This window comes from Triticum aestivum, chromosome 5D, assembly GCF_018294505.1.
Source record: "Triticum aestivum cultivar Chinese Spring chromosome 5D, IWGSC CS RefSeq v2.1, whole genome shotgun sequence".
Lineage (NCBI taxonomy): Eukaryota > Viridiplantae > Streptophyta > Magnoliopsida > Poales > Poaceae > Triticum > Triticum aestivum.
The window spans coordinates 80484400-80510244 of record NC_057808.1 but is presented as its reverse complement, the minus strand read 5'-3'; the positions used below and the strand labels follow the sequence as shown (position 1 = coordinate 80510244).

Below are 25845 nucleotides of genomic sequence, written 5' to 3'. Positions count from 1 at the left end.
CTGTTCAACAAAGACAAAGTCTTCGATCATGAGCACGTTCCTCACGTGGATATGGAATCTCTGCCGTGCTTCGGGCCAGTCCTCAGTGTTCTTTACGACGCTGGACTGTTAAATTTCTGCACTGATATATGTGATTGGAATGAAGAGCTCATTCTTCAATTTTATGCAACTCTGCACATCACCGGAGACTCTGAAGATGTGAATTCATGGGTGCTGGACTGGATGTCTGAAAACACTCACTACAAGGCACCAGCTACTGAATTGCTTCGTGCTTTGCCTCTCAGTCCTCCCCTTGAAGGTGCTTGTTGTGTCTACAATGAACCTGAGCTTACAGATCACTATATGCAAGTGCTGATGAAGCCATTGAAGCCAGGTCAGGCCCCAAGAACAAAATTCCTTGTGAAGGAATTGTTGTATGTGCCTCGGACTGTCTATCGCATTCTGACGAAGACATTGAGTCCTATCAAGGGCCACAACTCGAATGAAGAAGAAGTCGTTGGCATCATGAAGAATCTGCTTTTCAATATCATTCATGGCGTTCCCGTCAACTTCCATGATTTCTTCATGAGGACTCTGGCCAATGTCGCAATGTCACCGTTTGAGTTGAAGCCTTATGCTCCGTGGATTATGAGATTCATCAGAACAAGGTCTTCACTCAACTACAAAGCTGATACACTGAATCATTGCAGCTACTTGCCCCCGATTGAAGTCCTCAAACGGACATTTTCCTCAGCTGATGAAAAGGGCAAGGCTACTGCTGTAATTGATGAAGGCATTCGTCCATTGGATGGTCAATTTCACAAGGCTGCATCCTACTCCACCAATGATGACTCTGCCACCCATGAATCTGCCGCCAACGCACCCAAGCAAAATCCTCAACGCACAGGTCCCAGGGTGATGACTGACCGTGAGCTTCTCCTCAGTCTTCACCAGAAGGTTGATCGCAATCACAAATGGGTCAAGCGTCAGTTTGGTTCAATTCTTCACAACATGACTGCTACCCACAATGCAGTGAAGAAAAACCATTACTACCTTCATGAAACCCTCAACCGCACCTGGGCTGTTCTGTCGCACATATATGGTGAAGAAGATCTGAAGAAAATGGGTCTCAAGGAAGATTTTGACTGGGCTGCACCTCCTCCAAAGAAGTACAAGAAGGTCAAGGTTCCTTCCTTGGTGGCCAGCTCCTATTCTTCAACACGTGACACTGATGAACATGAAGACTTGGACGACACTGCGGCAGGCCCTACTACAACAAACGACCCCAACAATGCTGACGCTCCTTCATCACCTTGATATTCTTCAGGGGCGTTAGTCCTCATCTTCGAACATTTTGGTCATTTGATGACAAAGGGGGAGAAATTTGAGTTAGTCTTCAAGCGGGTCTATCTTATACGGGCGTTTTTTTCCTGAAGTTACAACTCTCGTTCTTCTGATGACTTTGTTGGATCGAGTTGCAAACTTAAACTCTATGGTGGCCTGATACTTTTGCTGTTTCTTCTGCATGCTTATTACTCGTTAGTGTTATTGCACGCATGCTGAATTACATCAGTCACCATATTTCATCATGCATTTCAAATTCTTCATATATTATGTCAAATGCGTGTATGAATTACAAGATATAGGGGGAGATCTCCATGATTCAACTCTTCAAGTGTTCATTGCTTCAAAAGCAAATTCCTCACTATGCACATCTTCAGGGGGAGTTCTTCTATATCTTGCAATCAAATTCCTCAATATCAGTATTTACACTTCATATGTTTATCCCCGTTGAAAACTTAACCTATATTGTCATCAATCACCAAAAAGGGGGAGATTGTAAGTGCATCTAGTGCCCCTTAGTGATTTTGGTGTATTGAAGACTTATAGGTTAAGGGACTAATGTGTTTATGAGTGTACACAGGTCTATAAGTCTATGAGGAGTTTGATATTTACAGAGAAAGTCGACCCCTAAAAATGAAGTTCTTCGACTGAAGACTTTGGATTTCTGAAGACTTTGAAAGTGAAGAAATTGGTGTGACCTTGAAGACTTGGTATTCATTTGAGGAACATGAAGCATGAAGACTTTTGTTTTCGTAGTTTCATTTTCTCTTTCTTGAGTCATAGGAAACACCGTACTGTTAAAGGGGGTCAAGGAAATACTAAGGAAAAATTTCCATGTGATGCTCAACTCAAAATCCTACACCTACCAATCCCTTCGAGTGAAGCCATTGGAAATCTCATACAGTTTAGTCATATTCTTCAGTGACAGAGACGAAGTTCTTCTGGTCTCTGAGAAATTTGTTCTGACTGAGGAGTTAGGAATTCACCAGTGCGGATTGCCTACATAGTGAGGAACATGATAGCCCTGAGGAATTTGATACTCAAATTTCCGACCGTTGCTGTGCTATGCGCCAGCTGTCCCAAAATATCTACCCACCTAACGGTCATATCATTGAAGGGCATTTATGTCTTATCATGACGGGCTGCTCCCTAGGCTATAAATAGCGGCCCCCTACAACCACTAGCTGGCTGGCTGCTTCGAGAGAAACGGACACTTGTCATTTGAGAGCATCCCATCCTCCGAGGACTTTGAGCGAAAATCATCAAGTGAGGAAAACCCAAACCCAAACACCTACAAATCCTAAGTGATTGAGCATCACTGAAGAGATTGATCCTGCGTGGATCCGACGCTTGTTACCTTTGAAGATTGTGCTTCTTCCAGACGGTTAGGCATCATGGTCTAGAGCATCCAAGAGGAATTGTGGATCACCGAGTGACCGAGTTTGTGAAGGTTCGGAAGTCACCTGAAGACTTACCACGAGTGATTGGGCAAGGTCTGTGTGACCTTAGCTCAAGGAGAATACGGTGAGGACTGTGTGTCCGGGACTGTGTGTCCGGGACTGTGTGTCCTCAGGTTTAAATACCTAGCCGCTCCAACCAGACATACAACTGAGACAGCAGTTGGAACTGGTCTACCAAATCATTGTCTTCACCAAGCTTACTGGTTCTATTTCCTCAACTCTTTCATTTCCTCATTACTGTGTTGTATGCTTGTTCATTTCTGTGTTTGAAGACTTTGACTGAAGACTTTATCAATTTCCTCAGTTCAATTTCTTCAGTCTGTTTGTCTTCATCCTGTGTTATCCTGTGTTTACGCTTTCTGTACTCTGTGCTTGTCTTCATTTCATCATGATGACCATGCTTGTGTTCTGTTGTGCATACTTTTGAGTACTTATTCCGCTGCAAGTAGTTCTTCGCTAAGGAATTTCCTCACTAGAAAATTCCTCAGTGAAGAATTCATAAAAATCGCCTATTCACCCCCCCCCCCTCTAGTCGATATAACGCACTTTCACCAGGCATAAAGGCAGTCTGCATTGGGCGCACGACCGTATGAGGAATAACAAATTATCTATTAGTGCCCACAATTGTGAAGATTTTAAAATTGGCATTCAACAGGTAAATGGGTTTAAATTGCCCAATCCAAACATCATTCACAATCTTGGGTAAAAGCGTGATACTTCCAAAGTTGAAACAAAATGACGAAAGATCGTCATTGTATAAGTCCTCGAGCATTGGAAGAAGATCACCCTTAATGATCCCCCAACATTTTCTGGTAGAACTCAGTGGGGAAGCCATCTGGTCCCGGTACTTTATTACACTCCATGTGAGGTATGGCCTCAAACACCTCCTTTTCTAGGAAAGGTGTTGTCAACAAAACATTTTCCTAGGTAGAGAGTTGAGGTATATCTACAATGGCATCTTGCACCATGGAAGAAAAATTGGATTATGGAGAGCCAAAAAGACGCTTATCAAGGTTAGTTATATAAGCTTTCAGATGGTCCTAACCGACAATAGTCCCCTCATCTTGTTCAAGTTGAAATATTCTCTTGTGTTTATTGTTGAGGTCCGAGGAAGAACATTCCATCATAGAACCAACTGTCGATACGACTCTTCACCGTCTCTGAAAAAACTATTCCTATTCATGACGTCACTTTCGACAAGATGAGGTGGCATCATGCACTTAACATAACAAAAGGAAGGTGGCGTACTGATAGTACATGGTGGCCCAATCTTTCGATGTGATATTATCGGTTTTGTTGGAGGACACTTTTTAAGACCTCGCTACACCAAAAACTCGATGGTGCGCCTTAGTAATCGCTAAACCGATGAGATTGCAGAAACTACCAACTATTGGGGTTGAATTTGCACAGAACACCTACTCTTAGATTTTGTTGCAGTTGCACAAAATACCACATGTTGGTGTAATCCATTATAGATAACTCTAATCCATCATTGATTTTGTTGACATGATTCTTAACAAGTGGGTCCTACTTGTAGTGCACACGTGGCCAACAAAACATGATCCCGAAGATCAATCCTGCATGCAACCAAAGAACAAGTAAGAATTTGAGATATGCCATCTACATTGTGGATATAGGATGAAGAACTTACTTAACACAGTGGGGTTCCAATGACGTGTAGTACATGAGGTCTTGGCGACTCCCATTTCTATGGAAAGAGTAGCAACAGCTAAAACTCAATCACATAAAACACAAACCCCAGTTTGATACCCTAAGGGGCGTAGTTGAGGAGGGACGGAGGGGGATTTGGCCAACTCAGGGGGCGGGGTCTCGAATCTAACCTTAAGTTAGTCTCGTCCCAAAATACAGTCTAAAAACTGGACATAGTTTTTTTACTCTAAAAGTACATGGGTCTGGACCAAAATTAAGATGGGGTAGCACATATGGATGATTATTTGACAAAATTATGAAGTTTCAACTTGCATATTTCATCCATGTCTCCATATGTGATTATGGTAGCCTCAAAGTCCTGAAGTCTCCAATGAAAATGCCATCTTCATTCCTTGTATTTTGGCAACAGTCTCCAAGCTTGCTCATGCTCCAATACTTGTCCCTCTCATCAATGTTGGTTCCTTCATTCCTTAATAATACAAATATATTTGATTTAGGGAGTATCATGTTCTCATGAGCACTATTGGAAGTTCATAGAATCAAAAGTACGTGATAGTTATGTTGATGCATGCGAGCTTTAGCGATTCATCCTTGTTTCTCTGTTACTATGGGGGTGTGGGTGGAGCTATAGTAGGAATGTCCTCATTACGCAAATAGAGCTTCAAGTTATCAGGGAGGGGCAAAGAAATACATTGACAAGACGAACACACACACACACACACACACAATCCACATGAACTGATACAACAAAGAAGAGTGCACTGGAAAAGCATATCGTCCTCCCACGGTAAGGGTTGACACCCTTGCCATAGTAGCATTTTTTGCAACTAGACTCTAACCATGAAATGAACTCATTCTCGCGAGGGAGTTGGGAGAGCATATCCTATGGTTGTATTCAGATGGCCACCACAAAACTGATATCTAGTATATTTGTAATGAAAAAAATTCGTTCAACTAGTTATAACTGTTACAACAAAGTATAGCCTACACTGAATTAGTTGCTCTTAGGTGGCAGTCAAGCCAAGGTTAAGATTAAAATGTTGGCTGTGATATGAAAACCAAAATGGCTTCCTCTCTTATGCAATCCTTGGCACATATATTGATAGAATTTCCAGTGCTACAAATAAAGCTTGTTGGTGCTATTGTTCTATTGACGTATAATAGAAGTGACAAAGTGTTTATGTAAAACATCAAAAAATTCTATAACATAGGCGTCAGACGTATCTATCATGTCTAGAAAATTTAGAACCAGATTTGTTTTGCACATCCAAGTACAAAAGGATAATTTTTCCTATGAATAGTAGGGGTAGGGTCTCTATATTATGATATAAATTCATATAGATAATCCTAAAAAGAAAAATGACATAATTATAATACACAGCTAGCATGCGATAAGATCTCAACTCCAAATCTGATCCATAACTACGAATTAGATTATGAATAGTACCAAACTCAAATCTGGTGTGATACCATTAATAGTCAAATTTGTTTTTATTTTTGGGTTGTTTGCCATATTGAATCTGGAAATTCGTGCATAATATTGCACGTTGCCAAAAAATAAAGAATTTTCTAATAATCAATTAGAGGCTTAATGCACTAGTGCGCCTAAAGATGCTATTGCATACCATATGTGTTGGGGAACGTAGCAGAAATTCAAAATTTTCTACGCATCACCAAGATCAATCTATGGAGTAATCTAGCAACGAGGGGAAGGGGAGTGCATCTACATACCATTGTAGATCGTGATGCGGAAGCGTTGCAAGAACGCGGATGAAGGAGTCGTACTCGTAGCGATTCAGATCGCGGTTGATTCCGATCTAAGCACCGAAGAACGGTGTCTCTGCGTTCAACACACGTGCAGCCCGGTGACGTCTCCCACGCCTTGAGCCAGCAAGGAGAGAGGAAGAGGTTGGGGAAGACTCCATCTAGCAGCAGCACGACGGCATGGTGGTGATGGAGGAGCGTGGCAATCCCGCAGGGCTTCGCCAAGCACTGCGGGAGAGGAGGAGGAGGAGGGAGAGGGGTAGGACTGCGCCGAAAGAGAGACGTTCTCGTATCTTGGGCAGCCCCAAACCTCAACTATATATAAGGGGGGGAGGGGGCTGCGCCGCCTCTAGGGTTCCCACCCCAAGGGGTGGCGGCCAGCCCTAGATCCCATCTAGGGGGGCGGCCAAGGGGAGGAGAGGGGGGGCGCCACTAGGGTGGGCCTTAAGGCCCATCTGGACCTAGGGTTTGCCCCCTCCCACTCTCCCATGCGCCTTGGGCCTTGGTGGGGGGGCGCACCAGCCCACCTGGGGCTGGTCCCCTCCCACACTTGGCCCATGCAGCCTACTGGGGCTGGTGGCCCCACTTGGTGGACCCCCGGGACCCTCCCGGTGGTCCCGGTACATTACCGATATCACCCGAAACTTTTCCGGTGACCAAAACAGGACTTCCCATATATAAATCTTTACCTCCGGAACTCCTCGTGACGTCCGGGATCTCATCCGGGACTCCGAACAACATTCGGTAACCACATACAAACTTCCTTTATAACCCTAGCGTCATCGAACCTTAAGTGTGTAGACCCTACGGGTTCGGGAACCATGCAGACATGACCGAGACGTTCTCCGGTCAATAACCAACAGCGGGATCTGGATACCCATGTTGGCTCCCACATGTTCCACGATGATCTCATCGGATGAACCACGATGTCGGGGATTCAATCAATCCCGTATACAATTCCCTTTGTCTATCGGTATGCTACTTGCCCGAGATTCGATCGTCGGTATCCCGATACCTTGTTCAATCTCGTTACCGGCAAGTCTCTTTACTCGTTCCGTAACTCACATCATCCCGTGATCAACTCCTTGGTCACACTGTGCACATTATGATGATGTCCTACCGAGTGGGCCCAGAGATACCTCTCCGTTTACACGGAGTGACAAATCCCAGTCTCGATTCCTGCCAACCCAATAAACACTTTCGGAGATACCTGTAGTGCACCTTTATAGCCACCCAGTTACGTTGTGACGTTTGGTACACCCAAAGCATTCCTACGGTATCCGGGAGTTGCACAATCTCATGGTCTAAGGAAATGATACTTGACATTAGAAAAGCTCTGAGCAAACGAACTACACGATCTTGTGCTAGGCTTTAGGATTGGGTCTTGTCCATCACATCATTCTCCTAATGATGTGATCCCGTTATCAACGGCATCCAATGTCCATGGTCAGGAAACCGTAACCATCTATTGATCAACGAGCTAGTCAACTAGAGGCTTACTAGGGACATGGTGTTGTCTATGTATCCACACATGTATCTGAGTTTCCTATCAATACAATTCTAGCATGGATAATAAACGATTATCATGAACAAGGAAATATAATAATAACCTATTTATTATTGCCTCTAGGGCATATTTCCAACAGTCTCCCACTTGCACTAGAGTCAATAATCTAGTTCACATCACCATGTGATTAACACTCATAGGTCACATCACCATGTGACCAACATCCAAAGAGTTTACTAGAGTCAACAATCTAGTTCACATCACTATGTGATTAACACTCAATGAGTTCTGGTTTGATCATGTTATGCTTGTGAGAGAGGTTATTAGTCAACGGGTCTGAACCCTTCAGATCCGTGTGTGCTTTACGAATATCTATGTCATCTTGTGGATGCTACCACGCGCTACATGGAGCCATTTCAAATAATTGCTCTACTATACGAATCTGGTTTACTACTCAGAGTCATCCGGATTAGTGTCAAAGTTCGCATCGACGTAACCCTTTACGACGAACCCCTTTTCACCTCCATAATCGAGAAAATTCCTTAGTCCACTAGATACTAAGGATAAGTTCGACTGCTGTCATGTGATCCATTCCCGGATCACTATTGTACCCTCTTGACCAACTCATGGCAAGGCACACTACATGTGCGGTACGCAGCATAGCATACTGTAGAGCCTACGTCTGAAGCATAGGGGACGACCTTCGTCCTTTCTCTCTCTTCTGCTGTGGTCAGGTCTTGAGTCTTACTCAATACTCACACCTTGTAACACAGCCAAGAACTCCTTCTTTGCTGATCTATTTTGAACTCTTTCAAAATCATGTCAAGGTGTGCGTTCTTTGAAAGTATCATCGGGCGTCTTGATCTATCTCTATAGATCTTGATGCCCTATATGTAAGCAGCTTTATCCAGGTCTTCCTTTGAAAAACTCCTTTCAAACAACCCTTTATGCTTTCCAGAAATTTTACATCATTTCGGATCAACAGTATGTCATTCACATATACTTATCAGAAATGTTGTAGCGCTCCCACTCACTTTATTGTAAATGCAAGTTTCTAACAAACTTTGTATAAACCCAAAAACTTTGATCACTCCATCAAAGCGTATATTCTGACTCCGAGATGCTTGCTCTAGTCCATGGAAGGATCGCTGGAGCTAGCATACCTTTTAGCATCCTTAGGATCGACAAAACCTTTCTGATTGTATCACATACAACCTTTCCTTACGAAAACTAGTAAGGAAACTTGTTTTGACATCCATCTGCCAGATTTCATAAATGCAGCTAATGCTAACATGATTCCGACGGACTTAAGCATCGTTACGGATGAGAAAATCTCATCGTAGTCAACTCCTTGAACTTGTGAAAATTCTCTTTGCCACAAGTCGAGCTTCATAGACGGTAACATTACCGTCCACGTCCGTCCTCTTCTTAAAGATCCATTTATCTCGGATTTCATGGCTTCTAACCATTTGTCGGAATATGGGCCCACCATCGCTTCTCCATAGCTCGTAGGTTCAGTATTGTCCAACAACATGATATCTCAGACAGGATCACGTACCACTCTGAAGTAGCACGCATCCTCGTCGTCCTACGAGGTTTGGTAGTGACTTGATCCGAAGTTTCATGATCACTATCATAAGCTTCCACTTCAATTGGTGTAGGTGCCACAGGAACAACTTCTTGTGCCCTGCTACACACTAGTTGAAGTGACGGTTCAATAACCTTATCAAGTCTCCACCATCCTCCCACTCAATTCTTTCGAGAGAAACTTTTCCTCGAGAAAGGACTTGTTTCTAGAAGCAATTACTTTTGCTTCCAGATCTGAAATAGGAGGTATACCCAACTGTTTTGGGTATTCTATGAAGATGCATTTATCCGCTTTGGGTTCGAGCTTATCAGCCTGAAACTTTTTCACATAAGCATCGCAGCCCCAAACTTTTAAGAAACGACAACTTAGGTTTCTCTAAACGGTGTCGTCTCAACGGAATTGCATGGTGCCCCTTTTAAAGTGAATGCGGTTATCTCTAATGCCTAACCCATAAACGATAGTGGTAATTCGATAAGAGACATCATGGTATGCACCATATCCAATAGGGTGCAGTTATGATGTTCGGACACACCATCACACTATGGTGTTCCAGGCGGTATTAATTGTGAAACACTTTCCACAATGTCTTAATTGTGTGCCAAACTCGTAACTCAGATACTCATCTCTATGATCATATCACAGACATTTTATCCTCTTGTCACGACGATCTTCAACTTCACTCTTAAATTACTTGAACCTTTCAATAATTCAGACTTGTGTTTCATCAAGTAAATACACTCAGCATCTACTCAAATCATCTGTGAAGTAAGAACATAACGATATCCACTGCATGCCTCAGCACTCATTGGACTGCACACATCAAAATGTATTACATCCAACAAGTTGCTCTCTTGTTCCATCTTACTGAAAATGAGGCCTTTCAGTCATCTTGCCCATGTGGTATGATTTGCATGTCTCAAGTGATTCAAAATCAAGTGAGTCCAAATGATCCATCTGCATGGAGTTTCTTCATGCATATATACCAATAGACATGGTTCGCATGTCTCAATCTTTTCAAAAATGAGTGAGTCCAAAGATCCATCTACATGGAGCTTCTTCATGCGTTTTATACCAATATGACTCAAGTGGCAGTGCCACAAGTATGTGGTACTATCATTACTATCTTATATCTTTTGGCATGAATATGTGTATCACTACGATCGAGATTCATTTTAGGTGCAAGACCATTGAAGGTATTATTCAAATAAACAGAGTAACCATTATTCTCCTTAAATGAATAACTGTATTGCGATAAACATAATCCAATCATGTTTATGCTCAACGCAAACACCAAATAACAATTATTTAGGTTTAACACCAATCTCGATGGTAGAGGGAGCATGCGATGCTTGATCACATCAACCTTGGAAACACTTCCAACACACATCGTCATCTCACCTTTATCCAGTCTCCATTTATTCCACAGCTTTTATTTCGAGTTACTAACACTTAGCAACCGAACCAGTATCTAATACCCTGGTGCTGCTAGGAGTACTAGTAAAGTACACATTCATATAATGTATATCCAATATACTTCTGTCGACCTTGCCTGCCTTCTCATCTACCAAGTATCTAGGGTAGTTCCACTTCAGTGACCGTTCCCCTCATTACAGAAGCACTTAGTCTCGGGTTTGGGTTCAACCTTGGGATTCTTTACTAGAGCAGCAAATGATTTGCTGTTTCATGAAGTATCCCTTTTGCCCTTGCCCTTCTAGAAACTAGTGGTTTTACTAACCATCAACAATTGATGCTCCTTCTTGATTTCTACTTTCGCGGTGTCAAACATCGCGAGTTGCTCAAGGATCATCATCTATCCTTGATATTTATAGTTCATCACGAAGCTCTAATAGCTTGGTGGCAGTGATTATGGAGAACCATCACTATCTCATCTGGAAGATTAACTCCCACTCGATTCAAGTGATTGTAGTACTCAGACAATCTAAGCACATGCTCAACGATTGAGCTTTTCTCCCTTAGTTTGCAGGCTTAAGAAACTTGTCAGAGGTCTCATACCTCTTGACGTGGGCACTAGTCCGAAATCCCAATTTCAGTCTTCGGAACATCTCATATGTTCTGCGACGTTTCAAAAACCGTCTTTGGTGCCACAATTCTAAACCGTTACCATTACGCACTGAACTATCACGTAGTCATCAAAACGTGTATGTCAGATGTTTCGCAACATCTACAGACGACGTTGAGGTTCAGCACACCGAGCGGTGCATTAAGGACATAAGCCTTCTGTGCAGCAATGAGGACAATCCTCAGTTTACGGACCCAGTCCGCATAATTGCTACTACCAACTTTCAACTAAATTTTCTCTAGGAACATATCTTAAAATAGTAGAATTAAAGCGCAAGCTATGACATAACTTGCAAAGACTTTTTGACTATGTTCATGATAATTAAGTTCATCTGATTAATGAACTCCCACTCAGATAGACATCCCTCTAGTCATCTAAGTGATACATGATCCGAGTCAAACTAGGCCGTGTCCGATCATCACGTGAGACGGACTAGTCATCATCGGTGAGCATCTCCATGTTGATCGTATCTGCTATACGACTCATGTTCGACCTTTTGGTCTCTTGTGTTCCGAGGCCATGTCTGTACATGCTAGGCTCGTCAAGTCAACCTAAGTGTTTCGCATGTGTTCCGAGGCCATGTCGGTACATGCTAGGCTCGTCAACACCCGTTGTATTCAAACGTTAGAATCTATCACACCCGATCATCACGTGGTGCTTCGAAACAATGAACCTTCGCAACGGTGCACAGTTAAGGGGAACACTTTCTTGAAATTATTATAAGGGATCATCTTACTTACTACCGTCGTTCTAAGCAAATAAGATGCATAACATGATAAACATCACATGCAATCAAATAGTGACATGATATGGCCAATATCATTTTGCTCCTTTGATCTCCATCTTCGGGGCACCATGATCATCTTTGTCACCGGCATGACACCATGATCTCCATCATCATGATCTCCATCATTGTGTCTTCATGAAGTTGTCACGCCAACGATTACTTCTACTTCTATGGCTAACGCGCTTAGCAATAAAGTAAAGTAATTTACATGGCGTTATTCAATGACACGCAGGTCATACAAAAAATAAAGACAACTCCTATGGCTCCTGCCAGTTGTCATACTCATCGACATGCAAGTCGTGATTCCTATTACAAGAATATGATCAATCTCATACATCACATATATCATTCATCACATCTTCTGGCCATATCACATCACATAGCACATGCTGCAAAAACAAGTTAGACGTCCTCTAATTGTTGTTGCAAGTTTTTACGTGGCTTGTATAGGTTTCTAGCAAGAACGTTTCTTACCTACGTAAAACCACAACGTGATATGCCAATTTCTATTTACCCTTCATAAGGACCCTTTTCATCGAATCCGTTCCGACTAAAGTGGGAGAGACAGACACCCGCTAGCCACCTTATGCAACTAGTGCATGTCAGTCGGTGGAACCTGTCTCACGTAAGCGTACGTGTAAGGTCGGTCCGGGCCGCTTCATCCCACAATGCCGCCGAAACAAGATAAGACTAGTAGCGGCAAGAAGAATTGGCAACATCTATGCCCACAACTGCTTTGTGTTCTACTCGTGCATAGAAACTACGCATAAACCTAGCTCATGATGCCACTGTTGGGGAACGTAGCAGAAATTCAAAATTTTCTACGCATCACCAAGATCAATCTATGGAGTAATCTAGCAACGAGGGGAAGGGGAGTGCATCTACATACCATTGTAGATCGCGATGCGGAAGCGTTGCAAGAACGCGGATGAAGGAGTCGTACTCGTAGCGATTCAGATCGCGGTTGATTCCGATCTAAGCACCGAAGAACGGTGTCTCCGCGTTCAACACACGTGCAGCCCGGTGACGTCTCCCACGCCTTGATCCAGCAAGGAGAGAGGGAGAGGTTGGGGAAGACTCCATCCAGCAGCAACACGACGGCATGGTGGTGATGGAGGAGCGTGGCAATCCCGCAGGGCTTCGCCAAGCACTGCGGGAGAGGAGGAGGAGGGAGAGGGGTAGGACTGCGCCGAAAGAGAGACGTTCTCGTATCTTGGGCAGCCCCAAACCTCAACTATATATAAGGGGGGGAGGGGGCTGCGCCCCCTCTAGGGTTCCCACCCCAAGGGGTGGCGGCCAGCCCTAGATCCCATCTAGGGGGGCGGCCAAGGGGAGGAGAGGGGGGGCGCCACTAGGGTGGGCCTTAAGGCCCATCTGGACCTAGGGTTTGCCCCCTCCCACTCTCCCATGCGCCTTGGGCCTTGGTGGGGGGGCGCACCAGCCCACCTGGGGCTGGTCCCCTCCCACACTTGGCCCACGCAGCCTACTGGGGCTGGTGGCCCCACTTGGTGGACCCCCGGGACCCTCCCGGTGGTCCCGGTACATTACCGATATCACCCAAAACTTTTCCGGTGACCAAAACAGGACTTCCCATATATAAATCTTTACCTCCGAAACTCCTCGTGACGTCCGGGATCTCATCCGGGACTCCGAACAACATTCGGTAACCACATACAAACTTCCTTTATAACCCTAGCGTCATCGAAACTTAAGTGTGTAGACCCTACGGGTTCGGGAACCATGCAGACATGACCGAGACGTTCTCCGGTCAATAACCAACAGCGGGATCTGGATACCCATGTTGGCTCCCACATGTTCCACGATGATCTCATCGGATGAACCACGATGTCGGGGATTCAATTAATCCCGTATACAATTCCCTTTGTCTATCGGTATGCTACTTGCCCGAGATTCGATCGTCGGTATCCCGATACCTTGTTCAATCTCGTTACCGGCAAGTCTCTTTACTCGTTTCGTAACTCACATCATCCCGTGATCAACTCCTTGGTCACACTGTGCACATTATGATGATGTCCTACCGAGTGGGCCCAGAGATACCTCTCCGTTTATACGGAGTGACAAATCTCAGTCTCGATTCGTGCCAACCCAACAGACACTTTCGGAGATACCTGTAGTGCACCTTTATAGCCACCCAGTTACGTTGTGACATTTGGTACACCCAAAGCATTCCTATGGTATCCGGGAGTTGCACAATCTCATGGTCTAAGGAAATGATACTTGACATTAGAAAAGCTCTGAGCAAACGAACTACACGATCTTGTGCTAGGCTTTAGGATTGGGTCTTGTCCATCACATCATTCTCCTAATGATGTGATCCCGTTATCAACGACATCCAATGTCCATGGTCAGGAAACCGTAACCATCTATTGATCAACGAGCTAGTCAACTAGAGGCTTACTAGGGACATGGTGTTGTCTATGTATCCACACATGTATCTGAGTTTCCTATCAATACAATTCTAGCATGGATAATAAATGATTATCATGAACAAGGAAATATAATAATAACCTATTTATTATTGCCTCTAGGGCATATTTCCAACAATATGTTCGCTAAAAAGTAGCCTTAAAGAGGGAAAGGTGAAACTACCGTCCACAAAAAATGTCTTTTTTCCTTTCTTTTGATCTATATTGTGTTTTCATTTGAATTTTGTAGTGTGATTCATGAAAGCCTATGCATGCGCGTGCGCACACACACACACACACAAGCACATTTTTAATGATTTTTTGGTGATTTTACCATGTGTTGGTGAAAGAGCAATTAATCGACTAGAGAGAGGTGAATGGGAGATTTTTTTTATCAAATCGTTGGGAAAAAAACTATTTCCTTGAAGAATCGACGAGCTAAACAGAACAAAAGAAATTACTTGTTGAAGAAAAATTACTACTAGCATGCAATCAGTACTGAGGCAAAGTCATCAGAACAAAAGATATCATGCATACTAAGTAATAGTAGATCAACTAGATGAACAAAAAACATACACACTTCAAAATATCGAGATTGAAGACAAAAATTAACATACCAAAGAACACTGAAATAGCAAAGTCTCCAGAGAAAGTATTCAGAGAGGGAGGAAGTGAATTCTTCACAACATGCTAGTGCGTAATGTAAAGGAGTGAAGAATGTGGAACCAATAGCTCGGTGAAGAAAATCGATTTATTGGACCAGATCAAGTTGTTGTGACAACTCTACATCTAGTTTTCGAGAGGGTGAGATTTATCTTAAAATACTAAGTCTTCACACTATTATCCTTGAGCTAAGATCACTTTCACCTCGCCCCAATCACTCGTGGTAGATCTCCAAACCTTCACATACTTGTTCCTCTGCAATTAACAACGACTCTTAGAAGCTCTGAACAGACGCCCAACCATCCGGAAGATCACAGTCTTCAAGAGTAACAAGTCTTTGATTCACTTAGAACAGATTCTTCAATGCTCAATCACTTTGGCTTTTGGGTACTAGGGGTTTTCCGCACTAGGATTCTCTCAAATGCTTCAGAAGGATGGGTAGCTCAAATGACACTTGCGGCAAATTATCACAGATCAACCAACAAAGTTATGGTGGAGGAGGGGGTTGGTATATATAGCGGGGGTCACAACCTGAGATCTCGAAGTGACCATTGGACGGGACGGGCCCGTCACCTAGTTGTCACCAGCGAGGCAACAATCAAAATTTTAAACTCTCAATTTCCTTAGGGTAGGAGAAACAAATTGTTGGTTTCCTAACTCCTCAGTGAGGACTTTGACTACTGCGGCCGAAAGAATATCATCTCAGACACGGACGAAAAAGAACTGCACTGCAAGAGATTTCCAAAGTTCTCGAAATAATCAACAGGATTGGGGACACTTCAAAAACACTAACTTCGTATACCTTGACCCCCCCCCCCTTAACAGTATGGTTTCCCTATGACTGAATGAAGAATAGAAAGAACTATGAAAAAGACTAATGACGCGTTTGGTTCCGGCCAGGTAACATATTCGATTTCTCGTATCGGGAAGTGTTGCTTCCATTTATTTTTACGCAATCTGTGATTTGTTTGGTTTGTGCCATCGCACTTCGATCTCTAGTAACGTCAGATTCCGGCGATTTCAATTTTGTGAAATGTTGTATCGGAAAGCACGGCTATGGAAATAATCGTGGGCGAAACAAACGATGGCTTCCGTTTTCTGAAATCGCTGCAATCGAAAACCCCGGATTTTCTCCGAAACAAACGCGTCGTAAGTCTTCACGATCCAGTTCTTTGCCTAATTATTCAAGGATGGCACACCGAATCTTCAATGTTTCTCCACATTTTTAGGGGTCACTTACAATGGTTAAAACAAATCTTTAGAGACTTTCACTTGTGTATACTCACAAAAACATTAGTCCCTTAACCACTTTTGTCATCAATACTGCAAACCACAAAGGGGCACTAGATGCACTTATAGTTAGTAGCATGGTATCATCACAAACATAGTAGAACTTCTCTCCATAAATACTTCACATTTTCCCCAAGAAATGTTTTCGTAACTCCCTATAAATTGCATCATCTATTTTCTTTTTGGAACAACGATCTAGATTTATAGAATAAATAGATACATTAACATAGATAAAACAAACTGGGCCAAACGCAAATAAAGAGAAAACTGATAAATCCCAATGTTATATAAAGGTTTGTTTTAGTGTATCTATAACACTAGCTTTTGCCTATGTGTGTTTGCTTGATGACAAAAATTACAAAAGAACAAGCTTGACAACTTGGATTGACCTCAAAGCTGTTGAGGTTCTATGTTAACCACCCACGCCAAGGGTGTGAACGTAAGATTATTAAACATAATGCGACTGACACACTCTTTGAAAAGATATCTAAGCCCCTGGTTAGGTCTAACCGAGTGATCTATAGATACATAGTCCCAATAAATGGAATATATGGAGGTGAGCCCCTCCTCCCCCGAATCAAAAAGGGGAAAGGTGTTGGCGCCATTTTATGTTCCTGGAGTTTTGGGTTATTTGAGTCAGAGGAAAATCACACTATAAAGAGGGTTGAGGTGGTGTTGAAGTTGGTGGATCATGAAAAACATACACATGTAGCCACCACAAAAATACAAGCACTAAGCCTACACAAAGAAAACCCTAATATTTCCCTCTATGCAGCTCTCCAGATAGGCTGGAGGCAAAGACCAAAACTCCAGGTTTGATTTTCGAGATCTTGGTTTTGCTATTGTATGCCTCAGAGTTGAAACCTCGATCTCTAGATTTTATCTTCGGGTTTGGGTGTTTCACCTCTGGTCACCCCAAATCTCCATGTTGTGAATGCTGAAACTCCATGTTTGGTTGTTTCAGTGAATAATAGTTGAAAATGGTGGCGGAGCTATAAAAACCACTCCTTCTTCTACCTCCAGCTCTGGTTTCTGGATATGAGTTGCATCCCATTGTTGATCTTTAAAAAGCTTGCTTCCTCCCTCTCCCACCAACCAAACTTGCACAAACTGTAGGAAATCAAAGGAGGTCTACTATATCCACTATTTGTCTCGAGCCAAAATCATGATCTCCTACTTGCGCTTCACCGAATGTGTTACTTGGAGTTGTGGGGACTCCTAGGTGATAGGAGTCCATTCCAGAACTTCCAACATTATGAAAGGCTCTGGGAAGCGTTTGTGAAGGTTTGATGGTCACTTCAAAGCCAAACACTAGGGATTGAGCTCCTACTTGGTGTGGCATTTTCAAGGAGAAGTTGTCACTTGTGATTGTTTACCTTGATGTTTATCCTGCTTCGTATCAAGAGAACCTACTTATACACAAAACCTAAAAAGTTACCCCCTCCGTCCCATAATGTAAGAGGATTTTTGACACTACACTAGTATCAAAAAACGTCTTACATTTGGGTAGTGTCAAAATACGTCTTACATTTTGGGATGAAGTGAGTAAATATTTGTGGTCACCTACCCCGCCCGCTTTCTCCCCCGGTTCTAGTTGACCATCTTGATTCTTCAGTCACCCGCAAATAAAAATCTTGATTCTTCACTCCTCTTAATATAGACTGTTGAACTACTGCTTTATCGTTGCCCTTTTACGAAAGAAATCCGAGAGCACAAAAGGATGAGCTTGGACAAATGCTACCAAAACAAGCTCAACATAAGTGATCCCACCAACGCGGCCATGACCATCCGCCAAATCAAGCCTTTGGTTCACGTACTGGACCAAAATACCACAGGCTCCATGGCATAATCCGTGATAATCACACCAATACTACGATGAAGATGTGAGATCTTACTCAGTGTGAGATCACCTCCATCATCGTGACGTCATTGCCTATTAGCTTGTGCTTACATTACTAAATAGCATTTTGGCCCACGTATTATCAGTTGTGATTGCATTGGTACGTCTGATTTGGCAGAAAGGGGCAAGAAAAGGAAGGAATAATGAACGGTTTGGTTCATAATGTGGCTTTCTCTATCCACAAACTCCATCTGGCAACCAAAGCAGGCTTGCGCCAAAGTTTTCCACACAAGAAATTATATAAGATGGTAGGGAAACCCTAGAACCGAATAAAGATCTCAAAGAGGCAGGCTGCAGACTACACATTAAAAAACTGGATAATGGATATGTTGACAGTGTAATCTCAACCACCTCCCAGCATCATCTCCCCAGAAAATCCTTAATCCAGCCAACAGAAAACGCTGCATTTCTTCTGCAGAATGTACCGAGGGATGAGACAAAACACCTGGCCTGGCCGCTAATCCTCGCGGGGCCAGGGCCCCAAATCCACCAGGGAAAACGTAGCCATATGCGAATTAGCAGACATAATACGGACACGCCATGGCATCTACTCAAGAATCATGGAGCTAATCTATAGCATCTTGTCAACGTAATACTTCCAGTGCCTACTGACACATCCATAATGTATCTCAACACCTTCTCTTTTCTTAGTTTGATGTATCTCAACACTTGACAGATCAAAATGACGGCAATATTTCCTTTACTCAAAATGCCATGGAATTTAATCTCTCTATTGATATAGGAATTTGAAAACTTAATCATATGAGAAAAAAATTCAGTCTCTCCATTTCGTTGGTTCCATAGGGGCCTGCAATACCTGCACAATATATGTGCTTCTGCTCGCAAACTAGGACAAACTGTCGGCATCCAGGAGCAGGTTGCATAACCACATGTATATTTGACAGCCACGACATATACAAATGACATAAACATACGTGTTGAAGGCTACGTGAACAAGAGCGCACGATTCAAGGGCCGATGTTTTGGAGCACCGCAACAGTGCCAGTCCTGCACGCATCGTCCGTCCCCATTCACATACCTAGATCCAGTTTAATTTACTACCATTTGCTACACATTTGAATATATACGCGAAGGGAAGATGCCAAGATTTGGCCTCAACTCACTAAGATCAAGGAGCGTTGGACCACCACCTCAGTAGCTGCCCATGGATGATCCAGACAAAAGGTCGCGCCTGAAAACGATGGAGAGACGGATCATACATACATATTCCAGTATGAACTCCAAGCTTCCAGATGCAGCAGCAAGAACACATCATTCATTCTTGTTTGAGCAGCAGCAGTGGCTAAAATGAGGGCTTGGCGGTGTCGATCTACCTACTGTGACCGACGGACGGACGGTCCTTGGCAGGCCGGCACGCCGCATTGAAGGCTGTACAAGCCCGCCCGGCCTTGCGTCCAACAACTCTGCCATGGACAAGCGTTGTACACGGTACAGGCCCGTCCTTGCTGCCTTTGAGCCGAGGGTTTCTCTTGGACGCGCCATTATGGATTGCGAGCCAGCCGGCCAGCAGGTATGTGTCACAGATCAAACAAACCCAGGACACGTCATATCATGGTTTGCTTGCTGCAGGACCCTGCATGCATGCATGTATGCGTAAACCCAGCCTTGAATTCAGGTTCCCCAGTCCCAAGGAGAGAGAAGATAAGAAAAGAGGCCAGCTGTGATGAGCTCTAGTGAGTAGTAGTATTGCAGCACTCAAGAAATCAATGGACTAATTAGTGTTGACATGGCTCTTGTTGATCTTTCAAATTAGTGGGCAAACCTACTGCATATCAGATGATAATTTAGGCAACTAGTAGCAAGTAAACTAGGGGGCGAGAGATGTGGGTTTTCTAGGTTGGTGCCCCCACTTTGATGAAGCAAAGGCTTGAGAAACTATGCAGATGCTATCTACCATGCGACTTGAATATCCCTGACCACTCAGCAATGTTTTTCTTTGACCAAATGCCTCAAGCGTTTCCACAAGGACGGTAAAGGAAAAAAAAAATAGTGTGGCCTAGGTTTGGTCATGTCAATGTCACACACAATTTCAATGAGAACAGAGGACTGTGCATGCCAATCACTAGGGGTCACCAGGGCCCTTTGCTTGTGAGAGTGAAGTAAGCAAAAGTGTGTGCATTAGGGAGAAAATCTTGTCCACTAACTAGGCTCTACTAGAGTGTGCCAAACCTGGGGCATGCTAGTGGTAGCATTAGCTCTGCTTAGGCTTTTCGAGTCACCAAAACACAGGGGATGTTATTTTAGTAGTATGACCTTATGATATGAACCTAAGCAGGAAAGGCAACATACATTTGGTAGCCCTATTTACCTTTTTCATTTTAGGCCTATTTGGGGGGTCGGCCTTGCTGTCCAAACAACAAACAATGGCTTCTGAATCACCCAAGGAGAAAGCCTCTCCTGTTTCTAGTACACATAGTAGTACCATCGCATTGTCAATGGACAAGAATGCCTCGAAGGACAGTGATTGGTTGGCTCAGGACAGATGTTGTGCCACCACCCACGCTACAAAGATTTCAAAGCATGCGTTCCAAACCATTTTGAGTGGCCACCACAACTATTACCAACTACTCCCTCCGTCCCATAATATAAGAGCATTTTTGACAGTACACTAGTGTACAAAACATTTTTATATTATGGGACGGAGGGAGTAATGTTCAGTTTGCGGGTCCTGAATGTTCATCTTTTTTCTTTCTGAAACAGAGGCAAAGTTTTGCCTCATTCATACAAAAACACAGCTGCAGAGAAAAACAAATAATGAAAGATCTATTACGCCGTTTGGTAAGTAAGATCGAACCTATATGATTATCCTCTCACACTTCACTGGAATGAAATCATGTACTCCCTCTGATCCGAATTAAATGACGCAGCCTCTATACAATGTCGGATCCGGATAGGAGGGGGTAACATAACTTCTGGTCCTTTGCGGAAATTTTCGCTGGTTCCTGACTCAGTCAACATCCTGCTACTACTGCAAACATTTTGAAAATTAGACAGCAAGAGGGCATCAGCATCAATCAACATTCATAAGCCCTGCTGCAACCATAAAAAATGAAAGGCGTGTAGGCCCTTGGGAACTTTAGGTGTGCACTTGTCTTGCCATCATCATCATCACTGATGAAAAGCCGGATAAATCCTTGCACGTAGGTTAGGATTACCAGGCAGGCTTTATGCCAACCCAATCAGGTTAAAGTGGCTAACCCAAAAGGTTAATCTTTTACAAAGTTTTAACCTAATGATAAGATAGCTTCCCAATGTTTGACTGGTAATAAGGGTTCAGCAGCACCAAGAACGAGCACATGCACATCCATGCAAGCATGGGATGCACCTATCTTTATTTTGTTTCACGATAGATTTTTCTAATTTTTTTGGAAAAGAGAATCTATTCTAATACACACACTTGTAGTGTGTATACTGGTCAGTAGAAGAGACAATGCGCCTAAGTGCAAAAGAAAATGACAGTCAAAGAACTGTAGAGAAGGACTTAACTGTCTCGGAAAGCAAATGTGCAGGAGTAACATGATAATGTAGTAAACATATGCTGATAAGATAGTTATACAGATCATAGTGCATGAGGGACCACTGTTTTGTAGTGGCCTTGCCATTTGTTTGCCGCAATTTCTAATATTGTTTGCGATAGGTGATGTGTATGCATGTTCGGCATTTTCAATTCGTAACAGACTCTGTATTCCTTCAATTTTACTACGAAATTATTAAGCCAATATGCAACATTTTTCTGTAAACAGTTAATTCTGAAAGTATCCTATCAATGCAACGGTGTAATAGATTATAATCAAGAGAGGTACAAAAGTTTATACAGCACATAGTTGTTGTAAACCCATTTGGTAAATTCATCTGATTACAATCTTGCAGGCAAATAGTTGGTACAGTAGATGAGACCAATCAGAATACTGTAATCACATGGAAGTTGGGAACCTGCAGCTACCCAAAGTCAGCTGTCTGAGATCAGTGCAAAACTGCTGGCAAGTGATGGTTTCCTTTATCACTCTACAAGTTTCAGACATGTTTTAACTTGAGGGAGGACTTACAGGTACACCAGAAAATTAAATAAAAATATATAGTGCAGGGTAATTCTAAGAATATGGCAGAAGTCTGAAAAAACCAGTGCCTTACTAGATGCAAACACTGTTATCCCAAGCAAGTTTGGTTTATGTCATGATTTGTGAGGCCCAACTAGGAAGGAATCTCTGTAGGCTTCTGGCACTACAAACAAAACAATCCAAGCATATGTGTCAGTATAAAACCAGTAACCGGATGTTAAAGTATGCAGAGTAAACTGTGACTGCAAAAAATTAAATCATCAGTCAAAGATTCTTTCTTACAGTAAGTTTGGGACTCACTCAATGAACAAGTGTCAGTTCCCATCATCATCGTCTTCAAGAAGATAGTCTTCTATTTGATCTCTGGAACAAAAGTTATCAATAGCTCACTGAATCAGTGCACTATCAAAATGAACAAGAAAATAATACACGGCCAAATCAATGGAGTAACTGCACATAAAGAAACAAGTGGGCACATTCAATTAAACATTATCCTAACAAAGAAGTTGTAACATCCAAAGGTTCAGTGTTTTGATTTGCTTAACTACTGATAACATGCACTGTAGCTATAAAGACAATGAAGCAGCTCATTGGGATAAAGACATCAGCCTCACCTTAGCGAGCTATGGCTGGCAGATGCAGTATCTGCTCTCTCAGTCCAGAACCTTGGTATTAGTGAAAAGAAATGGTCATACAGGTCTCTACCTCCTGGTAGAATCTGGAAATGACAGCTTTGACAGCAATAAGCAGTATACAGATCAATTTTCTTCTGAGACTTGCGCCTTGTGCTTTCAAAATTCTGGAGTTCTGATTCACTGAATGGACTTCGACATATCAGGCAGAGAACCTCAGAGGAAGCAGACTCATCGCTATCAACATCCTGGAACTTGGGACGCAGCCGCGACGGCAGGAAATCATGATAGCCATTTGCTGAGAACTTGTTAAAAGGGAATGGCTTAAGTTTTTGTGCAGTTCTTACAATAGTATGCTCACGAGAAGGATTCTCCTCCTGTCAATGGAAATTAATCACCTGTAAGATTACGACTTGCGCTTGCTGCAAGCAATTAATGAAAGCAATCACTGAACAAGAATATAATTAGATCTTCAGCTCAGTTTGGTGCCAGTGAACTCAACATTATATGTAAGTCCAGTGCGCCATGCAAGGAACGAACTTACTTACCCTTAGTCGTGCAACAAAAGATGCGACTAAGCCATTGATGCCACTGCAAGGCCTATCAAGAAGTTCCTGTGTCTTTAAACTAACCACATAACCAGTTAGAATAAACGGTATCAGGAGTACAATTCAACAAAAGAAAAATGTGAATGCTTATCTTACCTATCAAATTCACAGAGCAGGCTAAGCTCTTGGGCCAGGCAATCACGAAGTGGAAGAACGACAGGCACTTCCCACCGTGTATCAACATATTGGATATCAGCTGGTAAGGAATAACCTTGGCCCTGGATATAATTAGCAATTCCTCTAAGTTTCTCATGTTCTCTTTTACTATCAACAGGCGAACAAATCATAAAGGAAAGGACATCTGCTATATACCTTTACTGTTGCAGATAGCACATGACATGCTATTGTAGAAGCACATGATCCCAGCATGATCTTTGTGTACCCATTTTCCAGTGCAATCTGAAGAACGTATCAAATGTAATGGTAAATCTGACTTTAATCACCGAATGGAAAACATCACACAACATCATGTAGATTAAATGAAAATTTGCAATTGAAGCATGCACAATCACAGATGAAAAAAAAAAGAACCTTCTGCAACGAAAGCATGCGCAAGCACTGAAGAAGATCCTCCCTCCCAGTGTCATCAGTAATCATGCCAACTAGCTCCCTCAGCCTGCCTTTGCCGTCTTTTGATTCCGACGAGAACACATAATCAAGAGAGGCAATGTGCATTGCTTTATCTCCCGGCAACAAACTCGACACAAGTGACTTAATATCTTCAGTTGCCTGCTCAACTTCACATTCGGGCTTCGACAACAAAACACTCTCGTCAACGAACGCCGCCCCGACATTGAAGACGGGTAGGGCTTGCGAATTGCTGGCGTCCCAGCTTTCGATTGCCTTGGACCGCATCTCATGTATGAATTGCAGAGCCACCCTAGAGCACACGCATCAACAATTCATTTCAACGGATTGTAACAAAAAGTGCGCAAAGTAAGCAACGCTGAGCAGTACAAAAAATTAGGAATCACCAAGGAAAAAGTGGGGAAAGTGAACCTGGAGGCGGGGCCGCCGGAGAAGGCGACGAGGACGGAGTCGGTTGGCCGAACCATGGCGTTGCTTGTGACGGCGAGCTTGAACTTCCCGAACAGCTGGGCGCGCAAGCACTCTCCGCACAGACCGACGCCTCCGGCAACCACGACGACGGCGCCGCCGCCGCACTTGCCGCAGGAGGCGGCGGCACCGGATATGGACAGACGGCCCAGAATCCCCTCCGGAGCATCCTCTACGGATGACGAGGTGGAGGAGGAGCAGTGGGTCCCGCAGCCGGCGCCGCCGCAGGAGGAGGACGAGGCGGCGGCCATGCTGGGATGGACAGGCGCACAGGTCAGGGTTTCGGATCTTTTTTTTCCTTCTCCTTTTTAGTTGGTGCATTATGTGGGCTCCGTTTTGGGCTTAGTTGGGCTGAATCTGCTACTCCCTCCGATCCAAAATTTAAATAAAACCACACAGTTATTTTGGATTGGAGGGTTTCTCGTGCCGTCGTCGCCGCCGTCATCTGAGAAATTTTGGTCCCCTCGCATTCAGCTGTCATCTTGGGCTGAGAGGTTGGGGAACCTCGGATTTTCAAGATCTCTATGTTCTTCGTCGTGATCATCATAGTTCTGTGAGAATAAACTTCCTCTCGTTCTTTTGGCAGTGCCATGAGGTTAGAGAGTTTGTTGTCCTTGCAGGTTCGATTATTCGGATATGATGAGTTTATGTTGCTGGTTTGATTCTTTGTGGAGGTGAAATCTTTTAACGACACCATGGTGAAGATATATAGTGATTCGACGGCATGTACCTGCAGGGGATCATCCCCGGCCCTACGTTCATCGATCAAGGCTTCCCATCTTTTTAGATGGGCAACTCAAGGCGCTTTCAAAAACCATTATTGGTAATGTTCGTGCGGGTGAAAGAGTGACAACATCATTGCTCTAGTCTAGTTGCAACCTCTTTACTGAAGTCTTTGGAGTATTTTTTTGAGCAGAGATTGCTACCGCAAAGATGGTGTTTACAAGAGATTTCATTGTAACTCTTAGTAATATGAGTTGCTTTGTATTTTATTGGATCTTAGGTCCAAAT

At 43.3% G+C, this 25845-nt stretch overlaps 1 protein-coding gene across 2 annotated transcripts; it reads right to left on the bottom strand.

The window, feature by feature from the left end:
* Positions 1-22318: 22318 nt before the first annotated feature.
* LOC123119577 (cytoplasmic tRNA 2-thiolation protein 2) lies at positions 22319-25133 on the bottom strand. Of its 2 annotated transcripts, none has more exons than XM_044539433.1 (8): positions 24778-25133; positions 24310-24658; positions 24091-24177; positions 23875-23996; positions 23719-23797; positions 23153-23547; positions 22821-22901; positions 22319-22701 (listed from the first exon to the last, which is right to left on the bottom strand). In XM_044539433.1, exons 1-7 carry the CDS (start codon positions 25083-25085, stop codon positions 22853-22855), a joined length of 1389 nt encoding a protein of 462 aa, XP_044395368.1. In that variant the 5' UTR covers positions 25086-25133; the 3' UTR covers positions 22319-22701; positions 22821-22852. The 2 variants fall into 2 exon arrangements, with proteins under 2 accessions (XP_044395368.1, XP_044395370.1); XM_044539435.1 differs by having other exon boundaries at positions 22839-22901.
* Between the last annotated feature and the right edge of the window lie 712 nt (positions 25134-25845).

Coding starts and splice junctions, on each gene's coding strand:
- LOC123119577 (XM_044539433.1), bottom strand. CDS start 25,085: ATGGCCGCCGCCTCGTCCTCCTCCTGCGGCGGCGCCGGCTGCGGGACC. Junction 24,659..24,777: donor TCCGGCGGCCCCGCCTCCAG/GTTCACTTTCCC, acceptor CGTGTGCTCTAG/GGTGGCTCTGCAATTCATAC. Junction 24,178..24,309: donor GCATGCTTTCGTTGCAGAAG/GTTCTTTTTTTT, acceptor TACGTTCTTCAG/ATTGCACTGGAAAATGGGTA.